At 35.0% G+C, this 20,107-nt stretch overlaps 1 protein-coding gene across 4 annotated transcripts in view; it reads right to left on the bottom strand.

The window, feature by feature from the left end:
• NRXN1 (neurexin 1) overlaps window positions 1-20,107 on the bottom strand; it is a 2,027,363-nt gene that overhangs the window by 1,814,999 nt on the left and 192,257 nt on the right. Inside the window, exon 3 of one of the 4 annotated variants that reach the window (XM_053712207.1) lies at window positions 360-377. The exons of the other annotated variants lie outside the window; for them this stretch is intronic. Coding sequence (XP_053568182.1) covers window positions 360-377 — 18 coding nt within the window. The remainder of the gene's footprint in view (window positions 1-359; window positions 378-20,107) is intronic. 4 annotated transcript variants of the gene reach the window in all.

Raw genomic sequence — 20,107 nt, 5'->3', positions numbered from 1 at the left:
TTGAAAACATTGATAATTGTGTGATAATTGAAAACATTGTAAGCTATAATGATTTCGGAAAAGGTCTATAATGTACACACATTTATTACATTAATTTAACAAGAGAATGTAACAGACGCATATTACTTCATTTAATATGCTTTTAATGAGAACTAAATGTACGTGTCTGCAAATATTTATAGGAAAGGTTTGAGATAGCAAAAAAGGCCATCATATACTCCACAAGCAATAAATACTCTGTTAAGAAAATATTTTTATTAAAGGAAATTACTTACCATTTAAAAAAAAAAAAAAAAAAAAGCTTATATAAAAAAGGAAAAGGAATGAGCTAAGGAAAAGATAAGGTTGAGTGCACCCACCTTCTACATGGTTGTCTTCTGTAAGCACATGACAGGGAAGGAGAGAAAAGGAGAAACATTCAGTAAGCAGCATGCAGACTAGAATTTGCCATTGCATGTATTTATCATGCACGGCATCAAACACAACATGCAAATGCTCAATTTCTACCATTCAGAAAGGGGGAAATAATGCAACAGGGAAAGTGTTCCTTTCATTGTATGCCATTTATGGGACATAAGCAACATCTTTTGCCATTTCTGCAATAATTACATTAAGTGTGTTTTCCAGCTCTTAAGAGTATACTGCACAAGAAATTATTACTGCTCATTTTACTAGCAATTTTGAACCAGCATGATGCTTTGCTCTTTTTTTCACACTGTATGAGATATCTGAAGACTGCATTTGACCAACACTCTCATTATTCTGCAAATACTCCAAAGGCTTCCATTTCCCTTTTCATATATCATTTTATTTATAAATGTGAACAGTCATACACAATTAACTGAAATTCATTTCAATAGAGGTTAAAAATAAATGATGTTATTAAGTAGATTTTATTAAATGCCCAAATTATTTAAAAACAGTAGATAAATGTAGTTTCATAAATATTAAATGTTTGGAGGACACCTAATTGTTTAAAAGGACACTCACGTCAAAATAAACTTGTATAATTCAGATAGAGTATGACATTTTAAGAGACCTTCCAATTTACTTCCATTATCAAATTTTGAACAGTCTTTTTATATTCACACTTTCTGTGGAACACGCTCTAACTGAGCATGTGCAAAAGCTGACAGGGTATACATTTGCTAGTCTGTGATTGGCTAATGACTGTCACATGAAACAGGGGGCCAGAAAATGTGAGAAAAAAAGTAAATTTGCCAGAAAAAAATACTGCTTATTCAGAGTAAGTGTTATTGTAATGTCTTTTTATTATGCACTATGCAATTCTACTGTCTTTAGTGGTCCTTACATTTCATACATAGTTTACCATTAAATGTACCAATTTTTCTAATTTTCTTTTTAATGTAATTACATTTTACAATTCAGTTAACCATCTTTAAACATTCCCTAAGTCCTATATTTTAATATTATTTTATTATATGCAAAATATTTACCCTTTTAAACATACCACCGAGATCTTGCTCAGGGGAATTTTTTTTAGTTAATTAGAAATATGCTATATTATTTATTTTTATTTATTTTTTATATTTCAAATATGTTTTCAAGTAAAAATGTGCACATATTTTTATTTAATTAATTAGATAACAATATAGTATTTTCCTAATTAACTTACAAACTCTTCTTTTGGAACAGAACCTCAATGATTTTCTTTTTAATTGCATAAAAATGTTGATATGAATATTAGACTAAAATCCCAGACAGTGTGTGCAATGTTACTTAAAAACTCATTAGCTACTTACTACTGATCAGAATCAATACATGTTGATGTGAGGATAATCGCTGCATAGTGATTTTATGCTAAGCAGCAGTTACCATTTATACATTTTTCTTATGGATATAATTAGATTTTTTAATGAAGGAATTGCTATTAAGCTAGATTCCATTATAAATGTATAATATTTGTTTACATTTTTAGGGAAAAAAGAAAAGAAAAAGTATGTACAAATCTATTTGTGATATAAAAAAATGATATATATATATATATATATATATATATATATACATATATATTTATATATATATAGGGAAAAAAAGAAAAGAAAAAGTATGTACAAATCTATTTGTGATATAAAAAAATTATATATATATATATATATATATATATATATATATATATATATACATATATATTTATATATATATAGGGAAAAAAAGAAAAGAAAAAGTATGTACAAATCTATTTGTGATATAATTTTATATATATATATATATATATATATATATATATATATACATATATATAAAGGCATTATAGCTATGAGCGTTCTCCTCTGCAGTCCAAAGTGTCCTAGGAACTTCATTGGTGGTCAGATTATGTCAGGCTAGTTTTATAATTATCTTATTTTACAAACAACTATTCCCCATATCTAAAGTTAATTATATTACAAAAAAAATTACAGGAAGCTTCATATTTTGCTTATCTTCTTAACTGTAGAGATTGGCTTACTGTTTCATATTCCCTCATTCCCAATTTACTTGTCTCTCTCATTAACTTTTTTTATTTCCTCATTTAAATAATACATTCACACAGTACACACACATTCATAAATATACTATTACCTCAGTATATTTAATGTATGCTTCTTTTATATGTTTCCTCCCTTGACTATTATTTTATTTAAATTCAATTTTTTTATTTAAAGGGATACTGAACCAAATTTTTTTCTTTCCTGGTTCAGATAGCGCGTGCAATTTTAAGCAACTTTCTAATTTACTCCTAGTATTAATTTTTCTTCGTTCTCTTCGTATTTTCATTTGAAAAAGCAGGAATGTAAGCTTACGAGCCGGCCCATATTTTGGTTAGCACGTGAATAGCGCTTGCTGATTGGTGGCATGCGCTACCCAGGTGCTGAACCAAAAATGAGCCAGCTACTATGCATATATTCCTGCTGTTTCAAATAAAGATACAAAGAGAATGAAGAAAAATGATAATAGAAATAAATTAGAAAGTTTCTTAAAATTGCACGCTCTATCTGAATCATGAAAGAAAAAAATTGTGTTCAGTATCCCTTTAAGTCAAGTTTAATTTCCATAATTATACACTTTATTTAAAAAAAAATACTAATGTTTTATTGTTGTTTATTAATCTAATTTATTTTTGATAAAGAATAATAATAATAATGGCAAAAATGCATAGATATATCTAAAAAATAATTGAATGTACTCATTTCACAGCTTAAATCTGAGGCAATGTTTAATATGGTCAAATTGTAATCTTCTCAACATAAAACATTGTAATCACACATATTTTATTTTAATGAGAGAGGTTTTTTATGTATGCATTATATGGCCTCTAAAATTTGACATCTTTAAAAGGTATGAAATTATTAAAAAAAAATTGAATAAATAAAACACTCCTCTCACTTTATTTCAATTCAGAATGCCAGAGGTGTGAGAATAAACCAAAGTAACCAAACATATTTTTTTTCTTGTCAGATACAGATTTTGTCCTCTACCATGACCAAGATGAAGGTAGTCATTAAGATGAAGAAAAGTTGTCCAAAAAACTATTTTCTTGCCACATGAATATGAACAAAGTAACATGCTGAGTGCCCCTTCCTCTTTAAAACAAAGGCAGTGATTAAGTCCCTGATTTTTATTACATTGTTGAGAAAACATACAAAAATATGATGCCCTACTAAAGTTATAGGGCTCCATGTAATATTGTGCATGTGGACAATTTCATGTACTATTGCACAAGAATTTGCTTGTGCAGCTCTGCCCCCTGCTCTTGTGTGATTAATCATATAAGAGCAGGGCCCACTGATCACGCCAAAGAAGTAAGTTTGGGTGATTAATCTCTGCAAGCTCAGAGGTGGCGGAAAGGTGGTACAGAGGTTGAAAATCAATGGTTATATGATCAATCCTTTGCAACTTGTGGTAAACAGGCTCACATGAGCGAGCTTGCACCACAAATGCTCTAAAGCAGCATCCTCTGATTAAAACTTGGAGCCCATAGACAGATTTTTAAAACTGGAACAATATTTGTTACTAAATACTACTTGGCATTTCACTTAAATCTTTTAATAAACAGATGAATCCCTGTCCAAAGATAACTAAGTGATTTTGATGTTAGATAATGGGCCCACAACATGCTTGAAGAGTATATGATAGCCTACTTTGCTACCTCAGGCCAATCAGATTTTTCAGGTGCTTGAAACAGTTTTTCAATAATTTCAAACAACATCAGCCTTCTTACTAAACAGTCTTCAATGCATGTGTCTGTCAACAAAAAAGAAGATCTAGAACAATCCAAGGTAACTCAACTTTCTCTCATTTCACCAGATTATATAGCAGGCAGACTTGCACACTTTTTTTATTGTGGGAACATTTAACCTCAATGTTTTGGGTTCTCCTGATAGTTCAATTATACAGTTTTCACATATTCTTTATCATACAGATATCAGAAGCCCACAACATACACCAGTTCACAAACTATATCAATGTCTAACCAAACATGCCACAGAAATAATTCCTAATGTACCTATAGGCAACATATTCCTATTTTCCAAAAATTGAGTGCACTCAACAAATAGATTGTTTTTCATAATTTCAAAATGGAAGGTGTCAACTAGTTCAAAACCTTATTTAATAAAGTAATTGGTTTACTTGTACAGACCTCAAAGATGGCTATTTAACTTTTCTACTTTACTTTGGTATGCACCTCACTGACCCATAGATGTGTTGAAGTCAACGGTCACATGCCTAAGATCTATATAATATATTCAATTATTTATCTGAAAAATATTCCCCTTTTTTAAGAGATAACCAGTGAATTATTATAAAAGTGTCTATACTAAAGAAATCTACAACTTTGGACTGCTTTACAAATGCAATTAAACCTTGACTTTATAGGGTCTCTGAATTAATGTGATTCAGAGAAAATTATGGAAAGCTGTTAAAGCACTTAAGAATAATAGCAATTGTTTTTTATCCTATCCAGCCTGCATTCACTAATCCTTTCCAGTACACAGCAATGCTCCAATATTTTCCTCATTCAAAATTTTTCTTCTTTCCAGAGTATATCTTTATTCTCAGAAACAAAGCAGAAGCTCTGTTGTTAGAAAACATGGACTCTTGGAATGACTAGGATTTCACTAACTCCAAGCCATATTGCATACTAGAATCAAATAACCATCCCATCCCCTCTTGGTATGGGGAAGTACATGAACCCCATGAACTGAAAGAGGTTTTTTTTTACTATATTATCTATCATCTATCTATCTATCTATCTATCTATCTATCTATCATCTATCTATCCATCTATCTATCTCTCTCATCTATTAACCAGAGGCAATGGTTGCCTACCTTTTAGAATGGACAATCTTTCTACCATTCACACCTTTACAGTGATTTTGAGAACAACATCCCACATCTGAATATAATAAATAATTTGTCTTTGACCATCTCAGCATTGTTATTCATCTCTACTAGAATTTTCAGTATCTCTTTTTTTATTTATTTCCAACTTTCCTTACAGGCGCATATGCAATTGCCACAATCAGATCATGTAGCATTGCTTCCAAATAAAAACCCTGCTGATTTAAATTCTGGTATTTCTAGAAAAATTAGGATGTAGCATATATGAAAATAGGACTCCTAGAAAAGGAATTCTTTTCAGGTAAAAAATATGAGTTTATTGTTGCATGAAACAACATGTCTAACTCCTTTCAGCTCTTCTAGTAACTATAAATTTGCTATCTAACATCAGTTCCTAAGGTCAACCTTACAGAACAATACATTTAATTTCACAATTTCTGCTGGTCATTATACCATGAATTGTACCCCAACTTGCAAAAATTCTCTTGCATGTCATATTTTTAAAGATATCATTTGACTAATGCTGTTCAGTCTCATATTCTGTAGTAAAAAAAAAAAAAAGATTATTCTAACATTAGTAAGCAAATAATCATTTTTAAATATATCTATCTATTTATCTACCTATCATGATTCTATATTTAAACACATATTTCATGTTCCTGATGGATCTTTCAACTGATCTCTCCATTGCCAAGATCTTTTCTTGCTCCTTACAATTTACCCAGCATCCCAGCTTTATGAACTTTTTTCATCTGGCTTTACTAAAATCTTAAATCCACTGTAATTGATTGACTATTTTATTTGTTATACAACAGGAACATAAAGTAGTTTGACATTGTATTTATTTTATAATAAATTCAATAAAATCATGAATATTTGTTCACTAAATCTAGAATAATCTATGCTATCCCTGTTAATAATAGTTTCCATAAATTGTGTATATCTGTAGGTTGCATAATTGCTGTCTGCATGTGATATTAAATGTCACATCACACATCTCAGAATATGGTTTATAAACAACCTAATATGTGGTCGGTGAAAAAACAATAATGGAGACATGTAGTTGGATTTAGCTATGAGAGATCAATTACTTTTTGCCCTGAAATCTAATACTTGATGATTTTGAAGTTTAGCAATGCACTTAAAGGGCCATTAAACACTAAATAAATCCTAGATATCATAATGTATTCAAAGAAAAGATTAGTCTAAGAATAATATTTAGATATATTTTTTAAAGTTTCATTAGTTTTTTAAATATTGACAAAATAAGTATAAAGTTTTAATGTCTATTAAAAAAATAGGAGCTGCCATGTTGTAACTTAGGTTACTTTTTCTGCTGTGGCAAATCAAGGGAAGTTATAAATAGGTTACTAGAATGTGCAGCGAATGGCTGTGAGGAATATAACAGTCTTCTACACCTCCATTTCTAAAAGGAACTGAAAAAGCTCACAATTTCAGAATTAAGTTACAGGAAAAAGGGAAAAAATAATTAATGAAAGTATATTGCAGAGGACTTTTAATACACAATTTATATATTTTTTTTATTATTATATTATCTCATAGTGTTTTATGTCTTTTTAACAGCAAATATATCATGCCTCTGGAAATAAAACCCTTTAATTGCATTTATTTTAACTTTGAGTACTTAGTTATGCTTCAAGAGCTAACTGCTACAATTGAGTTGGTTTTATGACTGCTTTGCAATCCCAATAATTGTTTGACCTTGTAAATTAGCCAACCATATAAACAAGAATTGTTTTCGCTCTTCACTTCTGAGATAAAGTAGTTATTAGTCAAAATTTAAAGTTAAAGGGACAGTCTACACCAGAATATTTATTGTTTTTAAAGATAATCCCTTTATAACCCATTCTCTAGTTTAGCATAACCAAACACAGTTATATAAATACATTTTTTATCTATGTGATTATCTTTTATCTAAGCCTCTGTAAACTGCCCCCTTATTTCAGTTCTTTTTACAGGCTTGCATTTTAGCCAATCAGTGCTGGCTTCTAGGAACCCCACGTGATTGAACACAGTGTTATCTATATGAAACACATGAACTAAAAACTGTCAAAATGCCCTGAGCTAAGAGGCGGTCTTCAAGGGCTTAGAAATTAGCATATGAACCTCCTAAATTTAGCTTTCAACTAAGAATACCAAGAGAACAAAGCAAAATTGGTGATAGAAGTAAATTGGAAAATTGTTTAAAATTACATGCCCTATTTGAATAATGAAAGTTTGTTTTGGGCTAGACTGTCCCTTTAACTACAAATTTACAGATCATTTACAAATTGTTCAGATTCTCTTCCCAGTGATTAAAGCTTGTTAATATAATATAGTTAATTAACTTTATATAATATAAGAAAATATCATATTTTATAATCAATATTTATCACCTAGTAAGAACTGCACCTATTTATATTTAATGGGAAATGCGCTTGCATATTTTGCTACACTCAGAAAAGTGAAATTAAAATGCATATTTAATATTTTAAGACCTTCAGGAAAGAGATATTTGTCGGCATATTTCATATTTTAATATTTTAGAACACTTAGAACAGGTACAGTATAGTCAAAATGAAACTTTATTAACATAGGTAGGCTTATGTGCTAATCTCTAAGTCCTTGAAGGTCAACTCTTATCTCAGTGCATGTTTACAGTTTTCACAGTCCGACAGAGCTAGTTCATGTGTGACATATAGATACCATTGTGCTCACTCACATGGAATTATTATTATTAGTCAGCACTGATTGGTTAAAATGCAAGTTTGTCAGATGCACTGAGTGTCAGGGTGCCAGGAATTAGACTGAGACGAGAAGTGCAAAAATAATCACACCTTTATTAATAACAAAAAAAATAATAAAAGTCCACAAGTCAAATAACAAGCCAGGAGTCAAATCCAGAGCTGGTAGTCAGACGAGCCGAGTCAGAAGCCAAAGCGAATAGTCAGACGAGCCGGAATCAGGAAAAAGGAAAACAGCAGAGTCAGGAACAAGCCAGGGATCAGGAAAAAGCCAGGGATCAGGATCCAGGAAGGACGTCAGACAGCCAGGTAATACACAGGAGCTCTCACAAACAGGTCTGAGACAATGCAAAGGCAAAGCATACTGAACAGAGGCCCTTTAAATAATAAATGATGACATCACAATTCTGAGACCGCATTTCACACAGATGATGCACACCAGTCTGGCCATAAAAGGAAGCGCAGGAAATGAGCAGCATCCCCCACAATGCACCATAGTCAGCAAGAGAGGTGAGTAAAATGGCTGCCAGCAGCACATGGCAAACAAAACAGGGAAAAAACCCTGACAGTACCCTCTCCTCAATGACCCCTCCCCAGAGGGGGGACAAAAGGCTTATTGGGGAAATGGGCATGGAAGGCACAGAGGAGGGCGGAAGCATGAACATCAGAGGAGGGAACTCAAGAACGTTCCTCCGGACCATAGCCCCTGCAGTGAACCAAATACTGTACACGGCCCCTGGACATACGAGAGTCAATAATGCAACTGACCTCATACTCCTCATGGTTGTCAACAAAGATAGGATGGGGACAAGGCAACACAGTGGTAAACCGATTACAAACCAATGGTTTCAAGAGGGAGACATGAAAAACATTGGAGATGCGCATTGCAGGAGGAAGGTCAAGAGCATAGGCCACATAATTGACCCGTCAGAGTATTCAAAAAGGACCAACATAATGGGGAGACAGTTTATTGGAAGGCACACGAAGGTTCAAGTTGCGGGAGGACAGCCAAACTCTCTCACCAACCTGGTAGGAAGGCACCTACGAACAGCCTGGAACTTTTGGCGCTGCATAGAACAATGAAGGCAATCCTGAATCCCACGTGGAACGGAGTTGCCGGAGATGCCCCTCCAAAGCCGGAATACCCTAAGACATGAATGAATCAGGCAACAAGGATGGTTGAAACCCATAATTCGCCATGAACGGGGATAACTTGGAGGAAGCATTAATAGCACTATTACGAGCAAACTCTGCCCAAGGTAACAGTTCAGACCAATTATTGTGGTGATCTGATACATAGCAATGGAGGAACTGTTCCAGAGCTTGATTAGACCGTTCCGCAGCCCCATTGGATTAAGGGTGATATGCCGAGGAGAAGGAAAGCTGGATCCCTATTTGAGCATAAAAGGAACGCCAAAATCTGGAGATAAACTGGCTACCCCGGTCCGACACTATCTCCTTGGGTAACCCATGTAAACGGAAGACCTCCCGGGCTAAATTGAAGCAAGCTCCTGAGCGGTAGGCAACTTCATCAAGGGAATGCAATGTGACATTTTAGAAAAAACGTCAACTACCATAAGGATAACAGTATTGCCATTGGAAACAGGGAGCTCGATAATGAAGTCCATGGAAAGATGTGTCCAAGGATGCTCACCATTAGCAATAGGTTGAAGAAGACCCACAGGAAGACGTTGAGGAGTCTTATTCTGTGCACAAACTGAGCAGGAGGCAACATACGCAGCAACATCAGAACGAAGACCTGGCCACCAGAATTATCGAGTGACAGACCAAATCATTTGGTTCTTGCCTGGGTGACCTGAAGCTTTAGGATAGTGGTAAGTGTGCAAAAGTTTAGTTTGAAGATTCTCAGGAACAAAACACTTACCACTAGGTTTCTCAGGAGGTGCATTGGTTAGTGAAGCCTGGATCTCCTCCCCCAAGGGAGAGATCAAATTAGTATGTATGGTAGCTAAAATATGGTCAGGAGGTATAACAAGAGTAGGTACAGACTCCTCATTGGACAGAGGCGAAAATTGTCGAGAGAGGGCATCAGTCCTAACATTCTTACTACCAGGCAGGTAGGAGACCACATAATTAATCCGAGACAAAAATAGCGCCCATCTGGCCTGTAGGGGTGACAAACATTTTGCTTCAGATAGATAAGTTCAATTCTTGTGGTCAGTAAGAATGAGCACTGGCACGCTAGTACCCTCGAGAAGATGCCTCCATTCTTTGAGTGCCAAAATTATGGCCAGTAATTCCCTGTTGCCAATTTCATAATTGCACTCCGCTTGAGACAATTTCTTAGAGAAGAAACCACACAGATGCAAAGAACTGTCAGGCGTAGGACGTTGAGACAAGAGGGCACCTACTCCAGTCTCAGACACATTGACCTCAAGAACGAAAGGCAGGACAGGGTTAGGAGGAGCCAGAACTGGAGCGGCAGCAAAGGCAGTCTTAAGACTATCAAAGGCCTTAATGGCAGTAGGTGACCTATGGAGTGGATCATTCTCTTTACAAGTCATGTCTGTGATAGGTTTGACCAAGGAAGAAACATTTTTAATAAACTTTCTATAGTAATTGGCAAACCTCAAAAAATGTTGAATAGACCGAAGACCAACTGGGCAAGGCCACTGCAAAGCTGCAGATAACTTGTCAGGATCCATGGAGAACCCTGCAACAGAGATAACATAACCTAGGAAGGTTACTTGAGTCTGATGGAACTCACGTTTCTCGAGTTTACAAAACAGGCCGTTCTCACGTAGTCTCTGAAGAACTCATGTAACATCAGAACGATGAGCCTCAAGTGTGGGTGAGTGAAAACAGCAGGAACATTACATAGGTCAAAGGGCATTACAAGATACTCATAATGCCCGCTCCTGGTGTTAAACGCTGTTTTCCATTCGTGGCCCTCCTTGATCCTAACGAGATTTTACGCTCCTCTCAAATCAAGTTTAGTAAAGACCATAGCTCCCTTGAGATGGTCAAAGAGTTCCGTAATGAGCAGAATAGGGTAAGTATTCTTAATGGTAAGACAATTAAGACCCCTATAATTGATGCATGGTCTTAACTCGCCACCCTTTTTCTTCACAAAGAAGAAGCCAGCCGCTGCAGGAGAGCAGGATTTGTGGATGATCCCCTGTGAAAGAGCATCGGCAACAAACTCCTCCATAGCACAATTCTCTGCAACAGACAGAGGGTAAACCCGGCCCCGAGGAGGAAAGGCTCCGGGTTGCAGGTCCATGGCACAATCTTAAGACTGGTAAGGAGGCAATGTACCGGCATGCACCTTGTCAAAAATGTCTAGGAACTCTCAATACTCTTCTGTCAATTGCGATACCGAAGAAGTGCACAAGACTTTAACTGGTTTCCGAAGACAAGTGGAAATACATTGTGGGGACCACAACAAAATTTTGGACCTGCGTCAGTCGAGACTGGGATTGTGCTTTTGGAGCAAGGGATAACCCAGAACAACTAGAAAATCTGGAGAGTTTATCACCTGGAACTGGAGGGTTTCAAAATGGAGAGCCCCAACAGCCATGGACAATGGAGCAGTTTCGTGAGTAACGAGTGTGGGCTGAAGGGGCCTGCCATCAATGGCTTCAATAGCAAGCGGAACGGACCGAGGCAAAACAGGAATGGAGTGCTTTGATACAAAAGCACTGTCAATGAAATAGCCTGCAGCACCGGAGTCAAGAAGAGCCTGGGTGACTATGGAGGAGTCCACCCAAGAAAGGACAACCGTGACCAAAGGTTTTTCCTTAAGCGGTTTTGGGGACGAGGATAAACCACCCAATGTCTGCCCCCAACAGGACCTTAGGTGTGAGCATTTCCCGGCCGTGTAGGACAAGACTTCAAAAGATGGCCCTGTAACCCACAATAGAGGCAGAGCCCCTCCCTCCTCCTAAAGGCCCTCTCCACTGCAGAGAGACACGTGAATCCCAACTGCATCGGCTCAGCAGTACCTGGTGACTCAGGACCAGGAGGCATGGGAGGAGAGGGAGGCATGGGTGGGAACGAACACATAGGAGACAACGGAACAGGAGGCTTCTGCAAGCGCTCCTTGCAAGAGGGCCTCTCCCTGAGTCTGATGTTAATTAGGATCAAACAAGACACCAATGCCTCGAGATCCTCTGGTAAATCTCTGGCAGCAACTTCATCTTTAATCGCATCAGAGAGATAATGAAAGAAGGCGGCAACAAGGGCTTCATTGTTCCAACCAACCTCTGCGGCAAGCATACAGAACTCAATAGTATACTGAGCAACAGATCTTGTACCTTGCTGAATGGACATGAGTCGTTTAACAGCAGAGGAGGAGCGAGCCGGAACATCAAATATCCTTCGAAAGGAGGCCACAAATTCAGGGTAATTTGAAATCACAGGTTTATTAGTCTTCCACAAGGGATTAGCCCAGTCAAGAGCTGTGTCAGAGAGTAATGAGATGAGAAATTCCACCTTAGCTCTGCAGAGGGAAACGCCTGAGATAACATCTCAAAGTAAATGGCCACCTGGTCCAAAAACCCTCTGCACTGAATAGAATCGCCTCCATATCGCTGAGGTAGAGGGGCAGAACCGGACATGCTACTGGTAGGACTAGGTGCAGCAGCGGAAACAGGAGCAGCCATAACTTGTGGGACACTTTGGTCCAAATGTGCAGTGAGGAACAGCAAGGTTTGCAGGGCTAGTGCAAATAGATCCAAGCGGTGATCCTGTTCATCCATCCTGGAAATGATGGCAGGTAAAGGTGGATTATTAGCACCATCAGGATTCATGGCCTTTGCGTAATATCAGGGTGCCAGGAATCAGACTGAGACGAGAAGTGCAAAAATAAACACAACTTTATTAATAACAAAAAAAAAAAAAAAAAAGTCCACAAGTCAAATAACAAGCCAGGAGTCAAAACCGGAGCTGGTAGTCAGACGAGATGAGTCAGGAGCCAAAGCGAATATTCAGACAAGCCGGAATCAGTAACAAGGAAAACAGCAGAGTCAGGAACAAGGCAGGGATCGGGAACAAGCCAGGGATCAGGAACCAGGAAGGACGTCAGACAGCCAGGTAATACACAGGAACTCTCACAAACAGGTCTGAGACAATGCAAAGGCAAAGCATACTGAACAGAGGCCCTTTAAATAATAAGTGATGACATCACAATTCTGAGACTGCATCCTGTCTCACACAGATGATGCACACCAGTCTGGCCATAAAAGTAAGTGCAGGAAATGAGCAGCATCCCCCACAATGCACCATAGTCAGCAAGAGAGGTGAGTAAAATGGCTGCCAGCAGCACATGGCAAACAAAACAGGGAAAAAACCCTGACACTGAGATAAGGGGCCTGTCTTCAGAGGCTGATCAAATCAGCCAATAGGATTTCAGTAGCTCTCATCCTATTGGCTGTTTTGAACAGCCAATAGGATTTCAGAAGCTATCATCCTATTGGCTGATTTTAATTTGAAGAATCAAATCAGTCAATAGGAATGCAAGATATGCCATTTTGAAATGGGTTCCTTGCAATTAACTTCAGTGTACAGTGGTGATCATATAAAGAGGACGCTCCACGCAGGATGTCATCGCCATCCAGGATAGCTCCACTCCGCCTGCCGGGATGAAGATAGAATACGTCCCCTATATGGATGAAGGTGTCGCCGCCTGAATAAAGACTTCTCACTGCCTGGATGAAGATTTCTCGCTGCCTGGATGGAGATGGATTTCCGGACTTCAGGAACAGTGAGTAGATTTTATAGGGTTAGTGTTAGGTTTTTTTTACATTTTTGAGTGTTTTTTTTTAAGATTAGGGCTTGTAAAAGACCTGAATGCCCTCTTAAGGACAGTAAAAGAGCTGAATGCCCTTTTAAGGGCAATGCCCATAAAATGCCCCATTTAGGGGCAATGGGTAGCTTTGTTTTTTTTAGTCTTAGGTTTTTTATTTTGGTGGTTGGTTGGGTGGGGGATTTTACTGTTGGGGGGACTTTGTATTTTTTTTCAAGGTAAAAGAGCTGTTTAACTTAGGGCAATGCCCTACAAAAGGCCCTGTTAAGGGCTATTGGTAGTTTATTGTTAGGTTAGAGGGTGTTTTTATTTTGGGGGACTTTTTTATTTTTATTGGACTATTAGATTAGGTGTAATTGTTTTTATTTTTTTTGATAATTTCGTTTATTATCTTTTGTAATTTTAGAGTTAGTTTTTTATTTTTCGTAATTTAGTGTTTATTATTTTTGTAATGTTATTTTTTTATTTTTTTCGTAGTATAAGGTTTTTTTTTAAAAAAATATTTAGGTTTTTAATTTGTAGTTTATTTTATTTTATTAGAATAGTTATGATAGGTTTTATAATGTGGGGGTCTGGTAGTTTAGGGGTTAATAGGTTTATTTATTAGTTGCAATATGGGCGGCCAGCGGTTTAGGGGTTAATAGCTTTATTTATTGTTGGCGATGTCAGGGAGTGGCAAATTAGGGGTCAATAACTTAATTTAGGTGTCGGCGATGTCGGGGGCGGCGGATTAGGAGTTAATAGGTTTATTAGTGTTGGTGATGTCGGGGAGCGGTGGATTAGGGGTTAGTTTTTTTTCTAACACTTTCTACCCATCAGCCCTTGACTTTGTGTAGTATGGAGCTTAACGCACCATAACGCACAGCACAAGGAGGCTTTTCAGTAACTAGTAATGGCAGCACTATGGAGAGTGCACATTTTGTGTCGTTATTTTTGCACCCTGTTTAGCGCAAAACCCGTAATCTAGGTGTTTGTTTGTTATGCAAACTGAGGAATGGGTAATAAAGAGATTATCCATCTTTTTAAACAATAAAAATTCTGGAGTAGACAATCCCTGTACAGCTGTTTCTTTCATGTTTTCACTGCTCAGGGCTTATAGTAACAAGGAATGGAACAGACTCCCTAGTTTCTACAATCCCTACACCATCTTTTGAGTCTAGTCCCTAAGGGTCAAATTCTCTAAAGTTCCCGACTCAGGTAAGATTATATCAGTGTTAAAAGGTCCTTCACATAATTCTCTATAGGTACATTTTACATTAATAGTTGTGTTTCAAATGCATATTTTTCATTTCCAGTTTTTTAAACTGGTGTTATTCTTATGTATTTTCTATTAATATAAATATTAATATTATTATTTTGTAGACATTTTTACTTACTAGCATAGTTCTATTCTAATGTCATAATGCAACATAAACCCCTGTGTATGGTTATATAGGTTACATTTTGCACAATAATAGTATATACAGTCTGCTAAAGCTATCATTATTGTGCCTAACAAAAAATAGAGGCATTAATAAATCAAGATAGGAGTTGGACATTATATTCAGAAGATATAAAGCATTTAAAAAAATAAATGCTTTCATTTTAGAAGTCTCATAACTGGTACTAACTAGGGCTAGTGTTTGATTGTCTTTTGATGAAAATAAAAGATGATAAAGGGTAGAATAAATAATCTCTTTCTGCCCTTCTCTCTCTCTCTCTCTCTCTCTCTCTCTCTCTCTGTATCAAAAGTAGAAAAATGATTCCATATTTGTATAGCCACATCACATTTTCATCCTCTTAACCCTTCTAGATTTGTTTTATAATGTTTGTAATTCCATCAAGTAACATAAAAAAACAGCACTCAATATTGCTATTCCAACCAATTTTATAAATCAGCTTTCTGTCTCTAAAAAAAGTAATAAATAAAGTGGAATTTACATTTATATCAGTAACTCACTTCTAGGAGAGCTAGATACTTTTCTTGCATTTCTGAACATAGAACTTCTTCCTTGTAATATTGCAGTCTTTATTGTCTAACTCATCTATCACTTATATTTACCATAGCAGAGAAAATGTCCTTTTTTTGCAAAAGAACATTTTTTTGGTTCACTTGGATTCTTCCCACACACTGTCCTTTGCATTTATAAGACCTTTACTTTATATCACCTGTCAAAGTGACAAAAATCATTTTAAACACACAGCTCACGTTTTCCTAGTTGGCAGCAAATTTATTCTTGAATGTGGCTGCCAGTTTCTCCCAGTCCACACATTACTTTTACTAATGTTAATCCTCAGAGGAATAAATAAACCAACCAATGTAATTTGGCCATATGTTCTTCCAACACCATTTCTCCTCTGTCTTTCTTAATCTCTTTAAATTACAACTTTCTTTATACAACATACGAATCTACAGCCATTTCAAATGTTTTAAATTCACAGAGTAAAGCCTTATCAAAATAAGGCTTATTCTTCATCTTCATTTAGTGTTAAAATAAGCATTCAAATAATCACATTTAAATCTGGGTTACTTTCATACACATATTGATATGTCTAGACAAATAACTGAAAGCTATAGAACATTGAAATACATATGTAATATGATTTATTAAAATGCAGCCTATGATTCATCTTTTTCACATGACTAGATTAATGATTACTTGTTACTACACTAAATATTTTAAAGCCAGATATAAAACAAACTGTTGTGTGATATTAACATTAAAGCTTAGAAAGTATTTTATTTAAAATTATTCAGTGCCTTCTGCATGTGCTAAAGCATATAGGTATATGTTTTTACTGTGAGTGAACTCGAGTAGTATGTACATTTGCTAAAGTGTGTTCAAGGTATGTATGGTATGCATCTATCAGCTTAAATATAATTTACAGAACAGGGGCAGTGTTAAGAATGATTAGATATGGGAATCAAATTCTTTCATAAACAGCTATACTTTTTACTAAACATACTCTACATATATTCTCAATGTTATACAGCAGCCAAGTAATGACAGTTTGTTTTATACTAATATTATATTTATTGTATTTGTTTTATGTCAAACATGGTGCAATACGTGTATCACAGTAAAGATCATGAGGCATATGTTTATTTTGTAAGGATATTTTTTAGACTGAACAATAAAAGAAAGAAAGTTGTCTTTTTTTTAAAAATTGCTTAACGTTGGATGTATAATATAAAACAGTTCATGGATAGCACATAATTATTTTAACCAAACATATTACATATGTTTTACTCTTTCAACTGTTTTTAAAGTGATGGTAAACCTAACTATAGTTGAGTTAATATTTTAGAAGTATTACTTAATATAAGCACAGTGATGCTTTTGTTTTTTTTAAATATACTTTTTTTTCTTATAAAATTTTCATTTATAAATGCGCTCCGTTACCTTTTCCCTGATTGCCTCCCTGTTAGAATTTCAGAAATCTCTGTTTGATTGACATGTGCATCATCCAATCGGGACTGCACCATACGCCCTATGTAAATCTGGTATTAGCACCCGTGCTTGGAGTTTACAATGGCATCACCAGAACTTCAACTGCGCAAGTGCAGTTGCAGCCACAATCTCGCCGCTGCTTATAGTAACACACTACATTACCCTGTCACTGCTTGGTGAAAAGTTTAAACGGTGCAGTAATAATTTTTAATTTAATAGCACTTTTATTTGCTGGTACTTAGATAATAAGCACATTTGGGGGGGGGGCGGCTCATGGGGGGATTCTTTAGTACTGTCTTCTGTGCTGCTGTAAACAGTGAATTTGTGAACGATACTGACAGGGTAATGTAGTGTTTTACTATAAGCAGCGGCGAGATCGTGGCTGCAACTGAACTTGCGCAATTGAAGTTCTGCTGATGCCATTGAAAACTCCAAGCACGGGAGCGTGCTAATACTAGATTTACATAGGGCGTATGGTGCAGTCCCGATTGGATGATGCACCTGTCAATCAAACAGAGATTTCTGAAATTCTAACAGGGAGGCAGTCAGGGAACAGGTAACGGGGCGCATTTATAAATGAAAATTTTATAAGAAAAAAAGTATATTAAAAAAAAACAGAAGCATCACTGTGCTTATATTAAGTAATACTTCTAAAATATTAACTCAACTATAGCTAGATTTACCATCACTTTAAACATCTTTAATAATTATGTCTGCTGACATTAAATCAATATTTTAAATTAGTTTATTTTTAAATTATTCTATAAAATTATTGATCACTAAAACTATTTTGTAATGTAAATAAAGAATGAGGTTAGAAATGTCACAGATTGCCAATTTGTTAATCCAGCTTTCCCTCTAAATTTATTTTTTTAGCAATTAAACATTTTGTTTTGTGTATTGTCTTACACAAATCATTATATGGCCTAATTTCCATTGCTGTGAAAACTGTTGGTAACATAACACATCTCCATGGATTTTAATGAAGATACTTGTTACCACTAGTTTAAACGGTTTACAGCAACAATGGAAACAAAAATAAGCATTTGTCCAGTAGAATATTTAATAATATTACACAGTTATATAAAGAGACCTGATGTATTTTATTGTCTCATGAATAGTAATAATATTATTTCTATCAGAGAGAAGCAGGTTGTAGAATTTAGTAGTGATAACATTTAAGTGAGGGGTAAAAACTTGATTCTAGCCCAGACATTCTCAAACTTGGCCCTCCAGAGGTTTTGGGAACTACATTTCCCATGATGCTCAGCCAGCATATCAGCTGGCTGAGCATAATGTAGTTCCAGAACCTCTGGGGGCCAAGTATGAGGATGTCTGTTCTAGCCTATAAGTGTATCATATTTTATAGGCGTAAAAGTATATCACTGTAATTTACTACTCATGGTGAAAAACACGTGTCAACTCCAAAATACAAGGGGAAAAAAAAATACTCATATACTGCAATTTATTTCTAGTTATTTTTTTTTTATATTGAATTTGATTACATAAAATTCATATTTCTTATTTATTTAGTGAAAATTATAATGTAAAAGCATTCCACCAATGTGCATCTGCGTTCCAGGAAACACAACAATATGTTTTAGTAAACATACTATTACTTTGATAATCTTTTTAGTATAAGCATTTTTGTTTTTCTATACACAATGTTTTCTTCATTCTATTTATACTCATCATATACTGCACTTATAATTATAATTTTCATCATCCAATACAAAATGTTTACTCGAATATGGAAAGAAAAAAACAGTTCATAGAAACACAGCTAATTTATTGTACTTTAACATCCTATTTATTTTTATTTATTTATTTTATAAAGAAAGCACACTAATCTTAATTAGAATGAAAACAAGTATGGTGACTAATTAAACTGTGGTATAAACATGGATTTTGTGTTGAATGCAGTAAAAAAATAAGCTTCTTGTTATAGCAACTGAAATATCAATTTATTAAGTTATCTTTAAAGTAAGAAAAATGTACTCATATATATGTGTACAATTGCTGTTGTTAATGTTGAGCATTTACAGTGGGTATATATTTGTATTTGTTTATATAGGCAGATAGATTAAAAAGAAAATTAAATAGATATATTAAAAGGTAGTTATAAAAGTAGACAGATCGATAGATAGATATAGATAGATAGATAGATAGATAGATAGATAGAAAGATAGACAGACTGACTGATAGACAAACGATAGATATATATAGAGAGAAAGAGAGAGATGATAGACATATAATGGATAGATAGATGATAGATAGATAGATGATAGATATATAGACAGATAGATAGAAAGATGATAGATTGATAGATAGATAGATAGATAGATAGATAGATATATAGATAGATAAAAACCTTAGCTGCAATAAAACTATATAGCTATATGATCGATAGGTGGGTTGATAGATAGATAAATAGATAGATTGATAGATAGATGATAGATAGTAGATAGATATATAGATAGATAGATATATGATAGATGATAGATAGATGATAGATATATAGACAGATAGATAGAAAGATGATAGATTGATAGATATATAGATAGATAGATAGATAGATAGATAGATAGATAAAAACCTTAGCTGCAATAAAACTATATAGCTATATGATCGATAGGTGGGTTGATAGATAGATAAATAGATAGATAGATTGATAGATAAATAGATGATAGATAGTAGATAGATAGATAGATAGATAGATATATGATAGATGATAGATAGATAGATGATAGATTTATAGACAGATAGATAGAAAGATGATAGATTGATAGATAGATATATAGATAGATAAAAACCTTAGCTGC

The sequence above is a fragment of the Bombina bombina genome, chromosome 4 (assembly GCF_027579735.1).
Source record: "Bombina bombina isolate aBomBom1 chromosome 4, aBomBom1.pri, whole genome shotgun sequence".
Taxonomy (NCBI): domain Eukaryota; kingdom Metazoa; phylum Chordata; class Amphibia; order Anura; family Bombinatoridae; genus Bombina; species Bombina bombina.
Note: the sequence above shows the minus strand (reverse complement) of the source record. Positions and strands in the feature narration are given on the sequence as shown.